Raw genomic sequence first — 19,874 nt, forward strand, 5'->3', positions numbered from 1 at the left:
TCAATCCCATATGCTTGACAGTCAGCGGTCTCTGTAGTCCTCATTAGTATCAGTTCTTTCATAAATGTGTTTAGGATTGGACTATAGGCAGGCACCTTGGAGCTTTCATTAAAAAGCCACGCTGTTTAGTGCAGAATATTGTCTGATCCACATGGAGTTTTTGGGGAAAACCACTTAACATTTTGCAATAACACAATTAAACTGGCTCTTTTAAGTACAGATCTAAACTACAAACCTGCTTTACAGTTTATTTTAACCCGAATTTTCTCCCTAGCTTTAACTTTTGTCCCTGCTTCCCTGTTTCATTTTTTTTTTCAAGAAAGAAGCATTTGTCACAAAATCTCCAGCTATTACTTTATTATTAATAGAAAGTTTGTGGAAATACTATATCATTTTAACAACACTGTCAAATCAAAATATTAAGTGGTAAAAAGTAATTAGCCAAATTTACACACAAGCGTTTTACAACTTTACCATTTTCCCGCGACAGCAGGGTTTAGATACAGAGCTAAAGGTTGAAGTGCGTTTAGCGATGCAGATAACTTCAGCGAATGGAATAAATACTGACATTTAAATGCTAACATTCAAAGCCTTATTCTGGCGAAACCCGCCTGGATCTTTTTAAAGTTGTACATGATGCATTTTCAGTCCCAGGTGGTTTCCTCCAGTGTCCGAACTGCAGCAATGTCGGCACAGGCACAATGTTTGGGGTAATATCCGGAATAAAACCGGGAAAGGTTCACTCAGTGTTTTTGTAGTTGGTGAACAGATTGTAGAGGACTCTGAGGGTGGACTTGAGGTTGAGGTTGACAACATCTGGAAGGAAAAAAATACAAAAAAACAAACTCAAGGACAGAAGTAATGATTAGTTTACCAGATTTGTATGGCTTTGAAGGAGAAAATACATCTTGTAATGTGGACATAAACTGAAACTGAAAATTGCATCCCTAAAAAGAACTGAATTCATTAAACAAATGGGCTGCTCTTGAAAAAAAAAGTCATATTTACAATTCTGTTGGAGTCTTTCAAGTGGTTATTTGTTATTTTGAAACATAATTTTAGCTTATAATGATAGCATATGATGTACTACCTTTCACAAATACGTTAAAAATCAGAAAAGTGAATTTTTGTCCAGTCTGAAAGTCCTACATGAGGTCTTGTTTGCTCGCTCGGATTTACCATGACAATTCTTAACATCTGCTTTTCTTTGCTTGGGGTTAGTACAAGTGTTTATGATTAACGTGCAGATGTGCACAAACCCACACTACTAGTACAATAGTAACTACTGGACCCATGACACATTCTGTTAGCATGTGGCTAACTCAGCTGTGGTTAAACTTGACCATCTACTAGCAATTGTCCTACGGCTGAGCTTGAAGTTGGATGCGATTTCATTGTCATGACACAAACTAACTCTGCATGGACAGCTTAAGCTTACACAGCTCTTTTCTATTTACAAAACTGATGTCATAGCCATCAAAATATAGCATTTATTTACTCCACTAAATAAAAAACATCTGTTATTTGAAAGAAGCCACTTTGAAGATCTCATCACAACCGTCTAACCAAGCATTTACAGCCCGGATGGTGCTGGAATCATCCTTATTGACATGCACTGACATCCTATTAGTCCAGCAGCATGTTGCAGTTTGACAAAAAGGACCAACAGTCATAAGATGAAACCCCACAATATAATTAGCCTAGAAATAACTTAAAAAAAGGCTCAAAAGCAACACATGATGCCATTGCCATGCCCATAAAATCAGTCACACGGACATCAGACAAAATAACAACCGATATAATTCTGCATTTTAGTCTGTATTTTACAAAAGCCATTGTGTAGGAGCAGATGAAGCAAACTTTGAGAATTACTGCTGGAGATGGCCCTAATGTTTGTTATTTATCAACTTTTGCACATGAAAAAACACCACAGCCAGGCTCAGAAACAAGGCTGTATGGTGTATCTTAATGGAACACTTTATCAGCAGGTTCCTCAAGCACAGATGCAGTAGTGCTGTGAATTTAAAGGCCTCATAAGGGAATAATCATGGATTCACAAAAACCATTCAGTGAATCGATGCACTGAATGGCTTGTTCTTTCTGAATCTTCTGATCACAACAGAAGACATTTAGAACAGTGAGGGTCATCTCTACATAAGACCAAACTGTGCAGTGATCCTGCTGAATAAATAGAGCACTATAAACATGTATTTTCTGTTGTTCTATAATTTAGAAGCAGCATCTTGGATGAACCTTAATGAAGGCAATAGTGCAATATACATGTCTCCTTATATCAAAGACTTTTAGATTTATTATAAATGACTTGCACAAGGTTTTAGCAAACACTAAAAAGAGACCTCTAGTGGTGGGACATTTTTAGATTAGCTCCTGAGAATAAACAAATGATTAATATATGATGTACTACTTTTTAGAAATATGTAAAAAAAAAACATTTTAAAAAAATCAGAAAAGTGAGTTTTTGGTCAGTCTGTAAATAGATATATGCTAAATATCTACTATGATTAACGTGCAGATGTGCACAAACCTGGAGTAGTATACTAGTACTATAGTAACTACTGAATTTATAACACAGTTAGTTAGCATGTGGCTAACTTAGCTGTGGTTAAACGGGGTGCCATAAAAGTAGTGAAAGACACATATCTCCTTGTATCAAAGATGTTTAGATGTACCTGCATCGTGACAATGGGTATAAAAAAATGGATGGATGGGTGGACCTGCATCAGGTTTAAGCAAACACACAGAAAAAGAGACCTACGGAGCCCTGGAGGTGACATGGAAATTATTATTTTTATCTCGTGCGCACGACTTTTTATGTCGTGCGCACCACTTTTTATGTCGTGCGCACCACTTTTTATCTCGTGCGCACCACTTTTTATGTCGTGCGCACGACTTACTGAAAAGTCGTGCGCACGAGATAAAAAGTCGTGCGCACGACTTTTTATCTCGTGCGCACCACTTTTTAGTCAGTGAGAACAGAACACTGGATTGAATAGGAAGGAAGGCCAAAAGGAAACCCCCAAAAGTGACATATCCGCTCACTTCAACATATACAGCTATTGATGCCAAGCATTTATCTAGTCGTCGAAGTCCGATCTCGGGAAACTGGCTTCACAAACGACGTTTTAAAAGTGGAACTATTTCCAGAGGCGGAGTTGTCACAAAGTGCTTCGACATTGTCACGTGAGCGTGCTGGACCAATCAGAGTGGCCGCTGGTCCAAGATCGCTGCCTACAGTGCTGATTTTATTTGTAGAAATAAGCTTTAAATTGCACTAAAATGACTACAAACAATGTTATATGTAAACGAAAATTAATCTGAATTATAAACCTAAGAGACCTGCCGAAACAGTGATAATTCTGTCATTAGACAGAACATTAGACAGTGATGATTCTGTCATTAGAAATAGGGGGTTCTCCCTAATGATGGGAATATAATACCCATATGCTCAAAACCTATGTTAAACCTGCAATAATAACATGTTTTCTATTTTCTATTTTAATAGAAAATAGAAAACATGTTATTAATAACATGTTTTCTATTTTCTATTTTATTATTATTTTATTATTATTTTATTATATTATTATTATATATCTATTATATTATTTTATTATTTTCTGTCTATTATTACTATCTATTATTTTTAATAGAAAATAGAAAACATGTTATTATTTTTTATTAAAATAGAAAATAATAAAATAATATAATAGATATATAATAATAATATAATAAAATAATAATAAAATAGAAAATAGAAAAAATGTTATTAATAACATGTTTTCTATTTTCTATTAAAATAGAAAATAGAAAACATGTTATTATTTTTTATTAAAATAGAAAATAATAAAATAATATAATAGATATATAATCATAATATAATAAAATAATAATAAAATAGAAAATAATAACATGTTTTCTATTTTCTATTTTAATAGAAAATAGAAAACATGTTATTATTAACATGTTTTCTATTTTCTATTTTAATAGAAAATAGAAAACATGTTATTATTGCAGGTTTAACATAGGTTTTGAGCATGGGTATTATATTCCCATCATTTGGGAGAACCCCCTATTTCTAATGACAGAATCATCACTGTCTAATGTTCTGTCTAATGACAGAATTATCACTGTTTCAGCAGGTCTCTTAGGTTTATAATTCAGATTAATTTTCGTTTACATATAACATTGTTTGTAGTCATTTTAGTGCAATTTAAAGCTTATTTCTACAAATAAAATCAGCACTGTAGGCAGCGATCTTGGACCAGCGGCCACTCTGATTGGTCCAGCACGCTCACGTGACAATGTCGAAGCACTTTGTGACAACTCCGCCTCTGAAAATAGTTCCACTTTTAAAACGTCGTTTGTGAAGCCAGTTTCCCGAGATCGGACTTCGACGACTAGATAAATGCTTGGCATCAATAGCTGTATATGTTGAAGTGAGCGGATATGTCACTTTTGGGGGTTTCCTTTTGGCCTTCCTTCCTATTCAATTCAGTGTTCTGTTCTCACTGACTAAAAAGTGGTGCGCACGAGATAAAAAGTCGTGCGCACGACTTTTTATCTCGTGCGCACGACTTTTCAGTAAGTCGTGCGCACGACATAAAAAGTGGTGCGCACGACATAAAAAGTGGTGCGCACGACATAAAAAGTGGTGCGCACGAGATAAAAAGTGGTGCGCACGACATAAAAAGTCGTGCGCACGAGATAAAAATAATAATTTCCATGTCACCTCAAGGGCTCCGTAGAGACCTCTAGTGGTGAGATGTTTTTCTTTTTTGACCCCGTCGTGAGTTCGCTGGATGTATATGGCGCACTCAAAACTCATTTGCTAAGACTTTTAGCTTTCCAAGTGTGTGGCAGTGTGAATGTCGGGGGCAGTTTATTCCATAATCTAGGGGCCGTAACGGTGAAGGAACGGTCTCCCACTGTTGAAATTTGGATCCGGGGACATGCAGTAAAAGCTGGCCTGAGAGGCGTAGGCAGTGCCGCCCCTACCTAAACGCAGAACACGTGCTGTGTGCTGGGCCTCATTTTCGAAGGAGGGCCACAGCGAAGCGGACGAGAGAGAAGAGACCTGTAATCTGATTGCGCAATGATTGACAGGACTCAACATCAGATGAAGGGGGGGGCGCGCTTTTTGGCGTCTATCGTCGCCACAGTAACACTTTTGACTGAGAAAAGTAATGCGCATCGTCGCAGGATTGAGATGCACATTTTGATGTATAACACACCTCGGTGCCCGTTACGGTTCGGGCGAAGAAACGGCCGAAGAAATGTCATAAATTGCGACAAAATTACACGATTAATTCAAAATGGCTGACTTCCTGTTCGGTTTCGGCCATGGCCCAAAAGACTTTTCATTAAGTTGCGACATGATACAGGTGTGTACCGATTTTTCGTGCAGATACAATAGGGACTTAATAATAGGGTCAGTGCTCGGGCCCTAATAAAACATAGCAAATCTCCAATCTCCAAATCTCTGGATTGCCCTCTGCCCTGTTACAGTTGCATCTGCCGAACGAAGCTTTTCAAAACTCAAATAAAATTTCGCTTAGGGCCCCAATTTGGTCTGGGCCTAGGGCCCTGCTGTGGTTCCGGTTGGTTAAAATCTCAGACAGATAGGTGGGTGCCAGGCTGTTATAGGCCTTAAAAACAAACATCAAAAGTTTAAAATCAATTCTAAAACAGACTGGAAGCCAGTGGAGCGACGAAAGGAAAAGAAGACCTGGGGAGATAGTTAATGGCCAGCCGCTGCAGGTTCGTGGTAATTTTTTCCACACCACAACTATTTCTGGGTCTACATCTTTTCAGCAGTCCACCCTGCTGGAAAACACAAGGCTTTTCACACCAGCCCCAACTTCCCATCATGGCCTCCTTCATACCCCTTTTCCACCAAACCGGTTCCAGGGCTGGTTCTGGGCCCTGGAACAGAGAGTTTGGAACCGGACTTTCTGTTTCCACGGACAAAGAACTGGCTCACGGCCAGAAAAACCAGTTCCAAGGTAGCACCAACTCTTTGCTGGGCTAGAAGAAAGAACCGCTTACGTAAGCGGAGGGGGGCAGAGTTGTTAAGACCCAGGGAAATAGAAAGACTGCAAGAGAGTGCGTTATTTTCAAATAAGCTACGAATTAATATGGATACAGCAAAGCAGCAGTGGTCTGTGGAGGAAACAACCTACAGTATCTTTTAGCGGTATGTTCCACGGAGGGTGCTATGCGGACCAAGTCCGTATTAGAGCAAACACGTTGCTCTTGCTTCAACTTTCTCGCCAATGCAAATGTAACTGACGTTTGCAGCGACGTGATGACGTGGCTCCCTTAGCACGCTGAGCTATGGAAAAGGTTCTCAGCTGGTTCGGAAGTTGAAGGAGTTGTGAACCAGAACCGGCTCCGAACCAGCTCTGGAACCAGTTTGGTGGTAAAGGGGTTTATGTCACACATCTCCACTGGGCTTCAGTCAGCTGACTACGTTTTCATTTGTACCGATACCGAGATTTGGAGCATGTGACATTAGACAGTTGAACTGACAGTAAATTATATGTATGACTCAGGAGGTCAATCAATACAAGGACACACACACACACACACACACACACACACACACACACACACACACACACACACACACACACACACACACACACACACACACACACACACACACACACACACACACACACACACACACACACACACACACACACACACACACACACACACACACACACACACACACACACACACACACAGTGGCGAGGATCGACGAACAACTGGCTGCAGACGAGAGATTAAATTAATTAAATTAATATTTATGTTTTTTGGTAAGTGACCGTGGTATAAGCGGGATAATACCCTTCGAGGTGTACATTATCAGAAATATATGGACTTCGCGAAGGCAAACCACCAGTTCACACCAGTTCTCATCGGGCATTATCCCTTACACATATACATATATATATATATATATATATACATATACATATACATATACATACATACATACATACATACATACATACATACATACATACATACATACATACATACATACATACATACATACATACATACATACACACACACACTTATTCTTTTTTGTAAACTGACATGCAGCTATGGCTCATAACCAAGCCTTTAACCCCCTTAATAACTGATACATGAAATGAAAACATTCAATTAACATATTAAAAGTGTTTTTTTACTTGCCCTTCAACAGTTTTATAACTAATATGTTTTTGTATCACTGTGAATACATTGGCTAATTTTATTCATTGTCTTTTTATTTTTATTTTTTTTTTAGAAATGTTTTTGTTATTGTGGAAAATTATGGTCATGGGACAGAGGTCTCAAAAATGCCTCAAAGAAAAAACTAAATGCAAAGTCTCTGGACAATAAAATACTGCTTAAAGCAGCATTAATCCTATAATGGCCATGTGTTGTTGGAATTTAAAACAAGGTTTCCCCCTACTGTTCAACCATTAGTATGACTACTACTAGAGACGAGCAATTCAAAATATATTACGTGCTCTTTTCATCCTCCATTCAATCTCATTAAATCTAAATTCATGTTTTATCATCTGTTTGATTTTGTAATGATGTGATGAAATAGTTAAATACCCTCTGGTCTGGCTTTGGGTTTCTTCAGGCCTCCATCCTGCATCAGTTCAAATGCAAATGCCACGTTGTGAACCTGAGGGCGAACAAAACGGAGCGTTAATATCCTCCCAAACTACTTTTTGTTTCTTCTAATTTGATTTCATAGTCTAACTTTGTATATAGTTAAGCTGAAATAACCTTCTGTTCGAAGCTCTCGGGGGTGAGGAAGAAGTTATAGAGGGGAACAAAGTAGTCCTCCAGCAGCCCCATCAATAAAATCAAGTAGACACCATCAGCAAACTGGAGACAAAAACACAACCACGAATATATCTAATATACAAACATGCATAAAGTTGGCAGCATGCATGAATTTAGCAGATCCTCTAGTGCAGTGTTTCCCCAACCCTAGTCCTCAGTGCACACTGTCCTGCACTTTTTAGATGCTACCCTGCTTCGGCACACCACGATACACGTATTGGTGTCATTAACAGAGCTGTGCAGACCTTGGTGACAAGCTAATGTGGACCATTAATTAGAATCAGGTGTGATGATGTAGGAAAACATCTAAAACATGCAGGCCAGGGTGGCCTGAGGACTGGAATTGAGAAACACTGATTTAATGAAAAGATCTTATATGAAAATTAAAACATGAGCCTGATGAAAAAAGGAAGCTAATTAAATAATAGTTAAATACCAGCATTGGTAACTTGATATGACTAAAACAGTCATAATATATACATTCACATTACTTACCTGCGATTCAAGTTCAGTAACTTCCAAGTTCAACTTGTTCAGGTGTTTGTTCACAAAGGTGATGAGTGACTGGTAAGACGAACAAAAACCTAAGTTATTTTTTACAGCGTAATCCCAGAAAATGCAGAATTTTAAAACATACTATTCATTAATGTGCAGAGAAGAAGGTTCCTGTTTTACCGTTTTCACCACATTGAGTTTGTCAGGTGCGTGATCCAGCAAAGTGTCAAAGGCATCCCTCTCTGTGGTAGAAGAAACATTGTGAAGGTCATGATGGTTTAGCACAGTATATGTAGATGCAGAATAGGTAGTGTCTAAAGTAGTTTTCTTGAAACAAGGCTTTTTTGACAAGATGGAGCTTATTTTAAAATGTCCTCATGTTTTGGAGATGTCTGCCAGCTGAGCCGTGACATCATCCAGTTAGCTGATATCCAATAGCATAAAGAGCAAACCATGTCTTCCTGTCCTCCAAAACTAAGTTCTCCTGAGTCGGACTTACCAAGTAGTTTGGACAGAGAGACAAGTCCCAACTTGGGCTACTTGGTATTTTGCAATGGCCAGAAATGTGAGTTTGTTTTATACTTTTTTAAAATATAAAATCTATTTAACAAATTAAACATGAAGTTACCAATATTGGCAGGAGGAGTTTCCACCTCTTTGCTGAAATTGTGTTGTACCATGTTTTATATTACAGACAATAGTTAAACATAATCCCAAGACACAAAGCTATTTCCTTAAAAAGGAGCAACAAAGCAAAATCATTTCAGAACATCCATGACATGAAACAAATATGGGGCTTATACTCACCAAATCTTCCCATCATCATTCTGAAAAATGACAACAACAACAGAAGACAAGAGAAACAAAATTATCTTTGGCTTCCTGGACATAAACTATATTTCAAGGGTCTCCAGCTCTGGTCCTCGGGAGCCGCTGTCCTGCATGTTTGAAATGGGTCCCTGCTTCCACACAACCCTGATAGACGGCTGTGTCACTGACACAGTTGTGTAGCCCTTTATGATAAGTTGGTAATGACCATTAGTTCAAATCAGGGGTTTTGATACAAGGAAACATCTTAAACCTGCAGGACAGTGGTTCTGGAGGACCAGCGTTGAAGACCCTTGATATGTATCTTGAAGAAAATGTGACAGCTCTTACTCTGTGGTGCTCGTCAGCTCTTTCGTCACGACAGCAGTCTGCAGGATGCCCTCTCGTTTCTGCACAGACAAAAAAAAAATATTAGTGAATCTATATCATTGAAGCACATTAGAAACAAAAAAAAACATGTGCACAGTTGAGAAACTGAAAGATGACACATGATGCTACATCTATCCACTCCATTTACTACTGCAATCACACTGCATTACCAATTTGGATTTGTCTAACTATGAGGCATTTTTGTGCTATTTGATTTTTGTTGTGTGTTTGTAATATACAGCTACATCTAAAGCTAGAAGCCATGTATGGCTGTGCAGTAGCAGCCTCACATTATTTCACATGTTAGGACACTTTACCTTGACCACCACCACCTGCACAGAGACGTGCTCGGGAAGTCTGATGGGGGCCTGGAAGTGCATCGCGAGAGCCACCAGCAGGTGAACGATGGCCACCACGTTCTTTGAATGAATCACTGTGAAGACATTGTTGAGACAGGATGGTCAGTTAATTCATGCTGTTCGGGGTTATTGTTAATATTGTTGAATATTATTATTATTATTTTGTGGGTTTTTTTGTTGTTTTTTTAGGTTTCATCATGTGAAGTAGTTATGACTAATTAGTGTCTAGACTGCAGCTGAAGGAGGGCAAAGAATCAGGGATGAATATTTTAGTCATTAAATGCTAAGAGTTAACAGTTTAGTTGGTTTTCACCATCTGAAACAATTAAAATCTTATAGATTTCACAGCACTTTGAGCGTATGTTATAATGTAAATTTTTATATCGCAACACTTTTTCATAACATGGTCAAAATGAAAATATAAAAATAACTGTCTGAAATCTTACACTTCATAAGCAGTTGGAGCTAACACTTTTTATCAGACAGCTACTGGATCCAAGTAACACTGTTTTGGGGGGATTTTTTTTTACTGCAAAAAGGCCATTCTGCTGTGAATAACATGTTTTGACAAAGTAAATGACCTAATTGATGCTAATTTTCACCATGTAAAACAAGTCAAAGCCATACATTTCACAGTAATTTGCACAAAACCTTCTTGCCTGCAAAACATCCATATTTGAACACAATCCATATAAGATATTTTATTTTGGAGCATTGTGTCTTCAGACTTCTTTTAGACTATTTGCTTTTCAGAGTCGGTTGATCGCTGGTCTACTCAGAGCACATAACTTGCTGGATGTCTTAAGGTCATTTCAAAGTTCACGTTATGTGAGAGGATCAGCATCGGAGCATCACCCTCCACATCGTCTAACAGTGAATGCATCACCTGACTGGTTTCTAAAGCTGCATCTTATCAACAAAACACACATGGCAAAGAGCAAAGAAACAAATGTTCCTTGGAACGTCTGTGCAACGGAGAGAGTTGAAGGTAAGAAATAATTATTGATTCATGACTGCCTGCTCCTACTGTGGTATTAACATATTATGCGTTTCTTCTTGCTTTAAAGATTTTCCCTTTGGGATTCCCTTCCTCACAGAGATTTGATGCCTTGCTCACCCACTGCCTGTAGCCTGACTATGGGAGCTTGTGTAATATTCATTGACCAACAGCAATGCTTTGGCATTTGAGTTGTTCACATGTAATGATCTAGTCTCGATTCCCAAACGCTGACTGCTTTTTGATTTACCACCAGCATGATGGTGATCTTTATGGCAAATCTGTCTTAAAATCTGAAAGAGCCTCATACTAAAGAATCCACAATAAAGCGCTAGCTCAAACAAGCTAGTAAAATTGCTATGAACCTAGTTATGAACCTGCTGAGGTTTGAGTGTTTTTAGATGGTGAAAACTGGTTCCTCCATGATCCTCATTGTAATTAAATGCTGACTCAGGTCTTCTGCAGAATTTCTCTGATTCTTCAGACAGAGAGGTGTGACTGCTGTCTACAGCAGGTAAGATGGGAACTACTCACAAATACATAACACAACCTATCTCCAAAAATGTTTTCAACATATTCAGTTGCGTTAACTCAGTGCCTCCCATTTAACTGCGGATAAACTGGAATGTAGAAGGCAGGAAGAATCAGTAAAAGAAAGTTGCTTTGTCGTATACGCAGCTTTCAGCATTCTTGCTTCTCTGATGTTCTCAAAAAGCAAAGCTATTTCTCACGTTTTGATTCCCTGTTGACCCCTCTTGTTACCTGAGAGTTCCCCAACATCAATTAAACGTTTGAAGGAGCTCGACTTTGAGCAGCAAAAAGCTGATGTGTGGGTAAAACTCACATTCTACATTCCACTCAATGGTCCAGCCATGAGGTCTCAGCATCTCATTCACAGACTCCAAAACAGTGTGAAGTTTCTGCTTCTGGCCAATCTCTGACTGGGTCACCTCTGCTACGTTCAGCTTCCTGCCAGACAACTTTTCTGGAAGGACAGAAGTGGTATAGTTATTTATTTTTAGGTCAAATTCATGAGAAAATACAACACTGAAGAGTATGATGAAAATTGCACGGAAGCAAACAGGAAACACATCCTCTTTAGAGTTAGGGAGGCTTGGTTCTTGATGGGAAAAAAAGGAGAAACAATCCAAGCATAAAAGATAAGAGCTACAAAAGGGCCTCGAAGCAAAAGGAGTAAACATCAAAGCGTTTTTTCCTGTTTGTATTAGAATGACTAAACATGGGTATTAAAGATGATGACTTATTCAAACAAGATTTCTGCTTTAAGCATTTAAGAAGAAAGAGGATTAGAGTCTTGGTTCAAGCGTGTGTGTTCAGAGAAAAAAAAGTAAAAAGTAACCCGCAGCGACGACACTTGTAAGAGGTGAAATAATATTTGAAGGAGTATTAAAACTAAAAAGAACTAAAAGAAAAAAGAAAGCCACAAAATGCATATAATGAGAGAAAGGTATTTCCTGTGTTTTTAACTTTGGTTCTTCACCTTAGAACAAATAGTGTTACATCTGAACAAATGATTACATATATTTGTAATATTTTGTTCTTATTTGTCAAAAGACTCTTAAGTATGAAATATCCAGAAGTACAGGGGATTTAATTTAACTGCTAGAAACATCCCTTTTAAAAAAAACAAAACATTTTGTTTCTTTTTATTTCCATCTTTTCATTCTAGTGTTAGAATTGCTGTTACAAATATCAGTCACTAAGGGGAGCCCCTTACAGGCCAAATATACTGAAAAAAAAAAAATTATATATATATATATATATATATATATATATATATATATATATAAAAAAACTACAAACCGGTGTTGCTAATGCAGTATTTCGACATAGCACTTACTGTACACTTGCTTTTAAAGTTTCCCCACACAAGTTTATCTCAAAGGTGCATTCAAAGGTAATGTCCATGCATGTCATTTAAACTACAACTTATGATCATGTACTTGTAGAGTTGAAGTTCTCCAGTACAAGTCTAATATGCACTGGGTGAGCAGAGGAGAAAGAAAACTCTAGAAGGAAAAAAAAAAAAAAAAAAGTTGAAAATCGTCCAAAATGAAAGGTTTCAGCTTATGTCAATGTTAATTTGGCTGGATATGCAGCATTTCTGTTATTTGTAATGCAAAAATAAAAAAGGAACCTTAAAAAAGAAATGGGGCTGAAATAATCCATCAATAACATCATGCCTGATCATCCTTGTAAGCCATGCTAAAATGATGTGTTAATAGTTCATTTGTTTAAGTTCATCTTGACAAATGAACCAAATATTAGACAGTTGAGCTGTTACAAGCTTAGTGCAGAATCAAAGTCTCTTTGAACAAAAATCTACATTAAAGGCGATACACTGTATGACAAAATGTGAACGTTTCTCACCAAATAACTTCTGGAGCACTTGTCCATCATAGCAGTCCTCCTCCAGGTTTTTGACTATGATCCTCTCCTCCTCCAATTCAGAGTTGATCCAATCAATAAGAACCTACAATGAAACCTGATATTAAGCACTCCCCTGGTGTCCCTTAACTTTCTGTATTTTTCTGAAGAGAAATCTCCTTCAGCGTGCACAAAATATGCAAAAAATTATGACAGAATACCTTTAATAAATCTTTAAATTTAAGATTTTCCCTCGATGTAGGGTCCAAAATGATCCTTTCGGCATTTTCCTCTGTGGAAAATAATTTCAAACATGACTGGAACACGTGCACAGAACGCACTTGTGAGTGGAAGGTGAAACTTAACTGTTTAGTTACTAGTTTTGAACTTCTCATTTTACAAACAAATTACCAACAATGTTCAATGTTCCTGTCACAGAGGGGAACACAGAATCACAGAAACCCCTGACCACAGAGAGTCACATGATATCTGAACACAGTGGCCCACTCCACCCTCTTTCATTTCCTGCTGCTCCTCTGTCAAACTCCCCATGTCGACATCTGTCAACAAATTCATGATGCACATCTCATGTGGGTTGAGCAACATCTAGCACACTGCGTTCAGAGATTAAATACATAGGAAGCCTCCAAGAAGGTAAACGTGTGTAATTTCCAGTCTGAAATAAACATGTATATTTTGTACTATTTGGGTAAAACATCCTTATGAATATATGAAGGTGTCATTCAGCTTTAAAATGCAGAATATTTACATACCCAGCAGGGTGTCCTCTGGGTAGATGTCTGTGCCTGGATGAAGCAGAGGTGCATTGATGGCATTCTTCCCCTCTTCGTGTAGATCACTCACTAGGGAGACAACCAGGGGATTTAAAGGGATGAATTTCTGAGAGCTATGAACCATTAATATGAGCAAAGCATTACCACATATGAGGCATTTATGTTGAAAATGTTTCACAACACATTCATGAAAAAATAAGACACAGAATGACAAGAGAGTAACAGAAGGGAATGGGAGAGTGTGAGAAAGTAAAGAGTGAGTCATTGTCACTGGTAGTACTGTGACAAGACAAATACTCCAAAAACCCCTGAGGAAAAGTATGGTTTTTCACACTGCTTCAGTCATTCACTTTTCATCAATACTGAAATCCTGTAATAGTGAGCAAAGTAGCATTTGTTGCATTCAAAGATTAGATTAGAATTCACACAATCTAAAAAAGACTGTGCTTCCAGAGTTTGCTGCCCTTTGTGACATTTATATTTTGTGTCCTCTTCTCTTTTGCATGACATTCTGCAAAATGTGTACACCTGAAAATAATGATCTTTTTTTTTCCTTTTTAACCTTGAGCTGTGGCTACAGGTCTCACATGTTTGTCACTTCTTCACTTATCCTCACCCACTTCCTTTCCCCTAAAGATTACTCTCTAAACCCCAATATCCATCAACATAGGAGATAAAACTGAAAATTGTATAAGCAAATTACACATCTAACTTCAATATTACTGCCCCTTCTTCTACAGAAAAATCACAGCTACCGTGATAGTTACCGTAAGTTTAGGCAATATAAATTGCTTTAAGGGTGAAGGGACTCTCAGTAAACAGCTCTAATGAGCAGTGTGAGTCAATCTCTGAACAGATGCATTTCTGCTGAATGCTTTTACCCCTGACAGCAGAAAAACTCCAGGGATTTACAGGGTTTCTACCCCTAATGGCCATATTGCTTTTATCTTCCTGCATTCCAGTGTTTGCAACTTGCAACAGGCTGGTTCACAATCAATACCGTTAAATTTGTCATTTCATTCACTTACTTGGCTATTTATAAAGTCTCGGAAAGGTGAAGCTCGAATTGAAAAAAAAAGAAAAGCTCCTGTAGATTTTTCACTTGTTTTTAATGGTCTAACTGAATATAAAATGAAGAAGAGTACAAGAAGAGCATGTTTATGGGACAACCATAAAAAAACGTTTAACTTCAAAGTGTAGGCCATGAAATGATAAGCAGAAATTCCCCAGGAAGAGGGGGTCCCTGAAGACTTTCTATCAGATTGAGTCATCTCATTGAGCCCTTAATCACACTACAAATCACCGTTTAGCTTTGTAATTAGAGAGCAGGCTGGCTGTATCTCATCACAGCTGTGCCGCTTCCTGCCTGTGTCATCTTACTGCATTGCTGCTGCTGCTTTGGACTCTGCTGGACGCCACTTTGGCGCCTCAGCGGTCACTTTATCAAATATAACTCAGCAGGGTTGTGACAAATGAGATTTGTAAACAGAATAACATCTTCGCAACTGGCAAAAACAAACTGCTGAATATTAACCGAGGTTGCACCAAGGTAACAGGTCTCGCTTCCCCTTTTCCACTTCCAAGTTGCTCAGAGTTCTGAATTAAAGTCAAATTACCTTGTTTCTTCCTCTTAGTCCCACATAGCAGCCCCGCCATGTCCCCACAACGAACCACCGGATTATTCTCCCTGATGGCAATGAGCGAAGGTAGGAAAGGCAGCAGTCTATGTAGGTTCAGAGTGTGTTTCTGTGCGTGTGTGTGTGCGTGCGTGTGTGTGTGCGTGGAGCTTGGAGGGGCAGTGGTAGGGGCGTCATCACGTGTTTATTTCTGTCACAACCCTCCACTCCACCTCTGTGGTCCAGTTACCAGAGAATCTGAGGGAGGTGTGTGTGCGCGTGTGCATGGGGAGATGGGGGGGGCTGCATTGGATGCAAATGTGTCAAACCGTCACTACACAACGGGTATCTGTTGGATGCAGACCTCACTGACTGATCACAGGTAATGAAATCACCACTGACGTCACTTTTTACAATCAGCATGTTTTTTGTTGCTGCTTTTTTTTTTTTTATTCAACTCTCACAGTAACTCTGTTTCAGCAAGCATGTTACTGGTGCTTTCTTAATATGCTTTGTTGCAGCAGATAATCAATCAGGCAGTGACCGGGTTCCTTTTAAAGGAATTACACTAACTCAATATGAGCAAAGCTTCCAGTCGAGGTCTTCTGCCTGCACCATTGCGCAAAATTCATGCAAGAAGCTGCTCTGTTGCACTGCAAGCCATTATCTAAAAAAAAAAAAAAACACAGTTTATTCAGGAGCGCAGTGGCATATGCAGAGAACTCATTTGCTTTGGAAATGTGGGAAGTATAATCAGTCCACATCATAAAATATAGCATTAAGCAGATTGAAATCGACCTCCTCCTGGCAGGTCCTGCTGTTTCCAAGAGGGGGGTGGGGCTTACTGTGGCACAGGGTGAGGATATAAATAATGCGGCAGTATGGAGAAGACAGACTAGAACTTAAATATAGTTTTGGGTATTTACACAGACGCAGGCCTCGCTGAGTAACAGCAGCCAGGAGATGACGGCGTGTGTGTTCCACACAGGGCTCTCAGCTCATACAGTATCTGGAAATACATATTTAACCAAAATATAACACTTACCAATATTATAATACATGACGGAAAAGAATCTGCTCTTTATCTTTGTTACCGCTGGCTTTTTGCAAGCTTTGCTTGACCCTCGCTTGATTTTAATAAAATCCTTGTTTTCAATTTGAACATTAATTATATTGTCAAGATGACAAAGTGTTTGTGTGTTTCATCAGTGTTACTTGTTTGGTCATGTGTTGTTTACTTTATGATATTATGTCATACTGTGTATTTTACAGCCATATAAATCATATTTGAGGTATGAATTTCAGAGATCTCTGAACTACTAATATAAGCAAAGCATTTACTAAAACATAGTAAAGATGGGACCGATCTCATCCGACATCTGCACGGATATGATGGGATATCAGAATTACAGCACAGATCAAAAAAATGTATTCAGTTCAAATTCAACACAAAGTGTATTATCTTGCATAACCCCTTCTTAAGTTATGCTGCTCAGGAGAAAACATTGCTGTATTTAACGTATTAATGGTGTGGATGTTCATTTTTTTTCTACAGGCTTTGGAAATATTCAGTTTGAAATCAACAAACATTTCATATCAGAATCATTATCAATTATCGGAAAGTAAACGTCAGAATCAGTTCAGAACTTATATAAAAAAATAAAACAACATTTTGTTGTGATGAGTGAATTTCTATAAAAACCTGATAAAGGAAAAAATAAAATGCAGAAATTACATAAAATACATATTTTTGACTTTTTTAGACACTCAAAATTCAAATCTATGTTAAAGTTTTGTATCCATTATTTCATAAGTCAGACTTCACGGGATTAATGTTGACCTGCCAGGAGACAGCAAATCAAAATCCACCACACCCAAATCTAGTTCAGTGATATGATTAGAAATCAAAGAATAATATATTTAAAAAAAAAAAAAAAAGTTTATATACTGAGTCATTTCTTGCAAAAGAAATTGATACAATTTTCATTAATTTGTTCTTTTAAAAATTTGTGCATAGCTGAAGCCGACATACTGCCACATTATTGAGCAAAATCCAAAGAAGAAATTAGTAAATTTACTGAAATTCCACGAAAAATACGTTATAGTCAGAAGAATAATGATGAGAAAAAGATGCAAAGGAACAGCGAAACAACACACACCGACAATTGCCATATGTAAATAGTTACATATATGAAATTAGTAAAAACCCAACAGGAGAAACTATTTGCCTCCCTTACAAAAACAGATTACTTACTATTAACAGCATCCATCTGACAGCAGTCTGTATTTCAACTACATGCTGTATTTTGAGTGTTACCAGTTGTTAAAACAGTCAGGATGTGACAACCCGCTATCCTCTCATTGCTTTTCCAACAAGTTATCATTTCTACACTGTCTGTTCCTGACGAAGGGACTGCAGCCTTGTCAGAGAAATGCAGACTTCCTCTGAGTTTACCAGGATGGAAGAAGAAGTCAAACTCTGAACACCATCTACCAGCACAGCTACTGAACTGCAGGGGCCTGCAGGGTGAGTATGTCACACCAAAGAGCACTGTGTGCCTCCATGTTTTTCTTTTTTTTACTCAACAAGAGGAAGAGGACCGTTCAAGAGTCAAACCACAATTCCCTGTGATTAATGCTGAATATTCAGCAAAAGTGAAGCAAAGTTTCCGACGGTAACTCATATACTTGGGTGTTCCTTTTAGAGAAGAACCACACCCAAAACGACTGAAACTGCAGCGGCTCACTGGCGTCCTTAAGCAACATTACCTTTATATTTATACACACTTTTATTACCCTGATTTATTATTCTAATTCTATTATTATTGTAATTGACTCTCATTTAAGAATATGAAGCTTTAGCACCCTTTGACCACACAGGGGCACTGCACGTTCAGAGGCTGTGGAAACTCTGGTTCTGAGGCCTGGTGGGTTTCCAGTCTGTGCAAACTGGAAAAAAGCTTGCATGAGGAACTAAGCTTTGTGGTCTCTGTGGGAAAAGTTAGTGATTTATAAATACAAAAATAAGCTCAAAAGACTTACAGGCATCCAATTTTTTCTTTCCCAAATGTCTGATGCACAATCTTACATCTTCAACAGGTATCATCAAGAGTTTGGACCACTTATTTTTGTCCTTTCACAGGTTTAATTCAAATTCCTGTTAAAATGAGGGGAAACCATCAACATTTGGAGGTAAAGGATTGAATTCCAGAAAGCTCCCAAACAATTAAAATGTCTCTGACCTCCTGCTGGTGGCCCTCCAATAATGGAAATTGCAAACACATGTCTGTGAGAGAAAACACACACACACACACACACACACACTTCAAGACTTTGAACCTTGCAGCTGTCCCTCTGACCAGACGCTCAGAGACCTGTGGGAGGGGACAAAATAGTTCAAGCAAGAAGAAAAAGTGAAGTTGCTTGGATCTCCAAAACTAAAAGTAATCCTCTCACAACTTCATCATTATATAAACTTGCATTCCTGCCACAAGCCACACAGAGGAGTGTATGATCTATTTATATTTACTTACCTCATGTTGAATACCAGGGGAGTTGCTATTAAGTCTTTGTCTCGCCCTTCATTAAATCAGAAGCCTTTCTTTGCATTTCTGGGTGTTTAACTGTACAAAAAACTACAATACAGCTTCACATCTGCTTATTTATGGTGGGAAAATGTGATTTTAAAACCCTATCCTCATGCCAATAACCAGGGATGGAAAAAAGTATGAAGTTATAGCTATATTTAGTGTTAAAAACCTCGAGAAGAGCCTCTGGATGAGACAGTGGTGTCACAAAGGGAACATTTGAGAAGCTGCTGTGATTGCAGCACCATGGACAGAAACACAGCCTGTGCAGGAACAACAACCGGCCTTTCACACACCCAAACAATGACATTATTCATGCAACTGTCTCACCTTCTTTAGATCTTTTCTTCCGGTAAAGGGTTCCTCCTAGTTTCCCGAGAAAGGACTCGTCCTTCTTCATTTTTGCGGACTGCATGGTCGCAGATGACATGTGTCGGTCTGTGCTCGGACCTGCTCGCTTCTCCCTGTCAGTCACCGGAGGATCCAATCACAGCCAAAACACACACACACACACATAAGACAGCCTTCCAGCGGGAGAGAGGCTGGATGTCTGCATGCAAGAGTGATGA

The 19,874-nt window shown here is 38.4% G+C and overlaps 1 protein-coding gene across 2 annotated transcripts; it reads right to left on the reverse strand.

Moving 5' to 3' along the window:
• Positions 1–304: 304 nt before the first annotated feature.
• Positions 305–19,874, reverse strand: parvb (parvin, beta). Of its 2 annotated transcripts, none has more exons than XM_061721092.1 (13): positions 19,636–19,874; positions 14,082–14,171; positions 13,530–13,600; positions 13,312–13,414; positions 11,765–11,905; positions 9,882–9,997; positions 9,526–9,584; positions 9,175–9,194; positions 8,548–8,609; positions 8,368–8,436; positions 7,813–7,914; positions 7,636–7,708; positions 305–816 (listed from the first exon to the last, which is right to left on the reverse strand). In XM_061721092.1, exons 1-13 carry the CDS (start codon positions 19,733–19,735, stop codon positions 740–742), a joined length of 1,083 nt encoding a protein of 360 aa, XP_061577076.1. In that variant the 5' UTR covers positions 19,736–19,874; the 3' UTR covers positions 305–739. The 2 variants fall into 2 exon arrangements, with proteins under 2 accessions (XP_061577076.1, XP_061577077.1); XM_061721093.1 differs by lacking the exon at positions 19,636–19,874 and adding an exon at positions 15,719–15,869.

Source organism: Cololabis saira, chromosome 5 (genome assembly GCF_033807715.1).
Source record: "Cololabis saira isolate AMF1-May2022 chromosome 5, fColSai1.1, whole genome shotgun sequence".
NCBI classification, from domain to species: domain Eukaryota; kingdom Metazoa; phylum Chordata; class Actinopteri; order Beloniformes; family Belonidae; genus Cololabis; species Cololabis saira.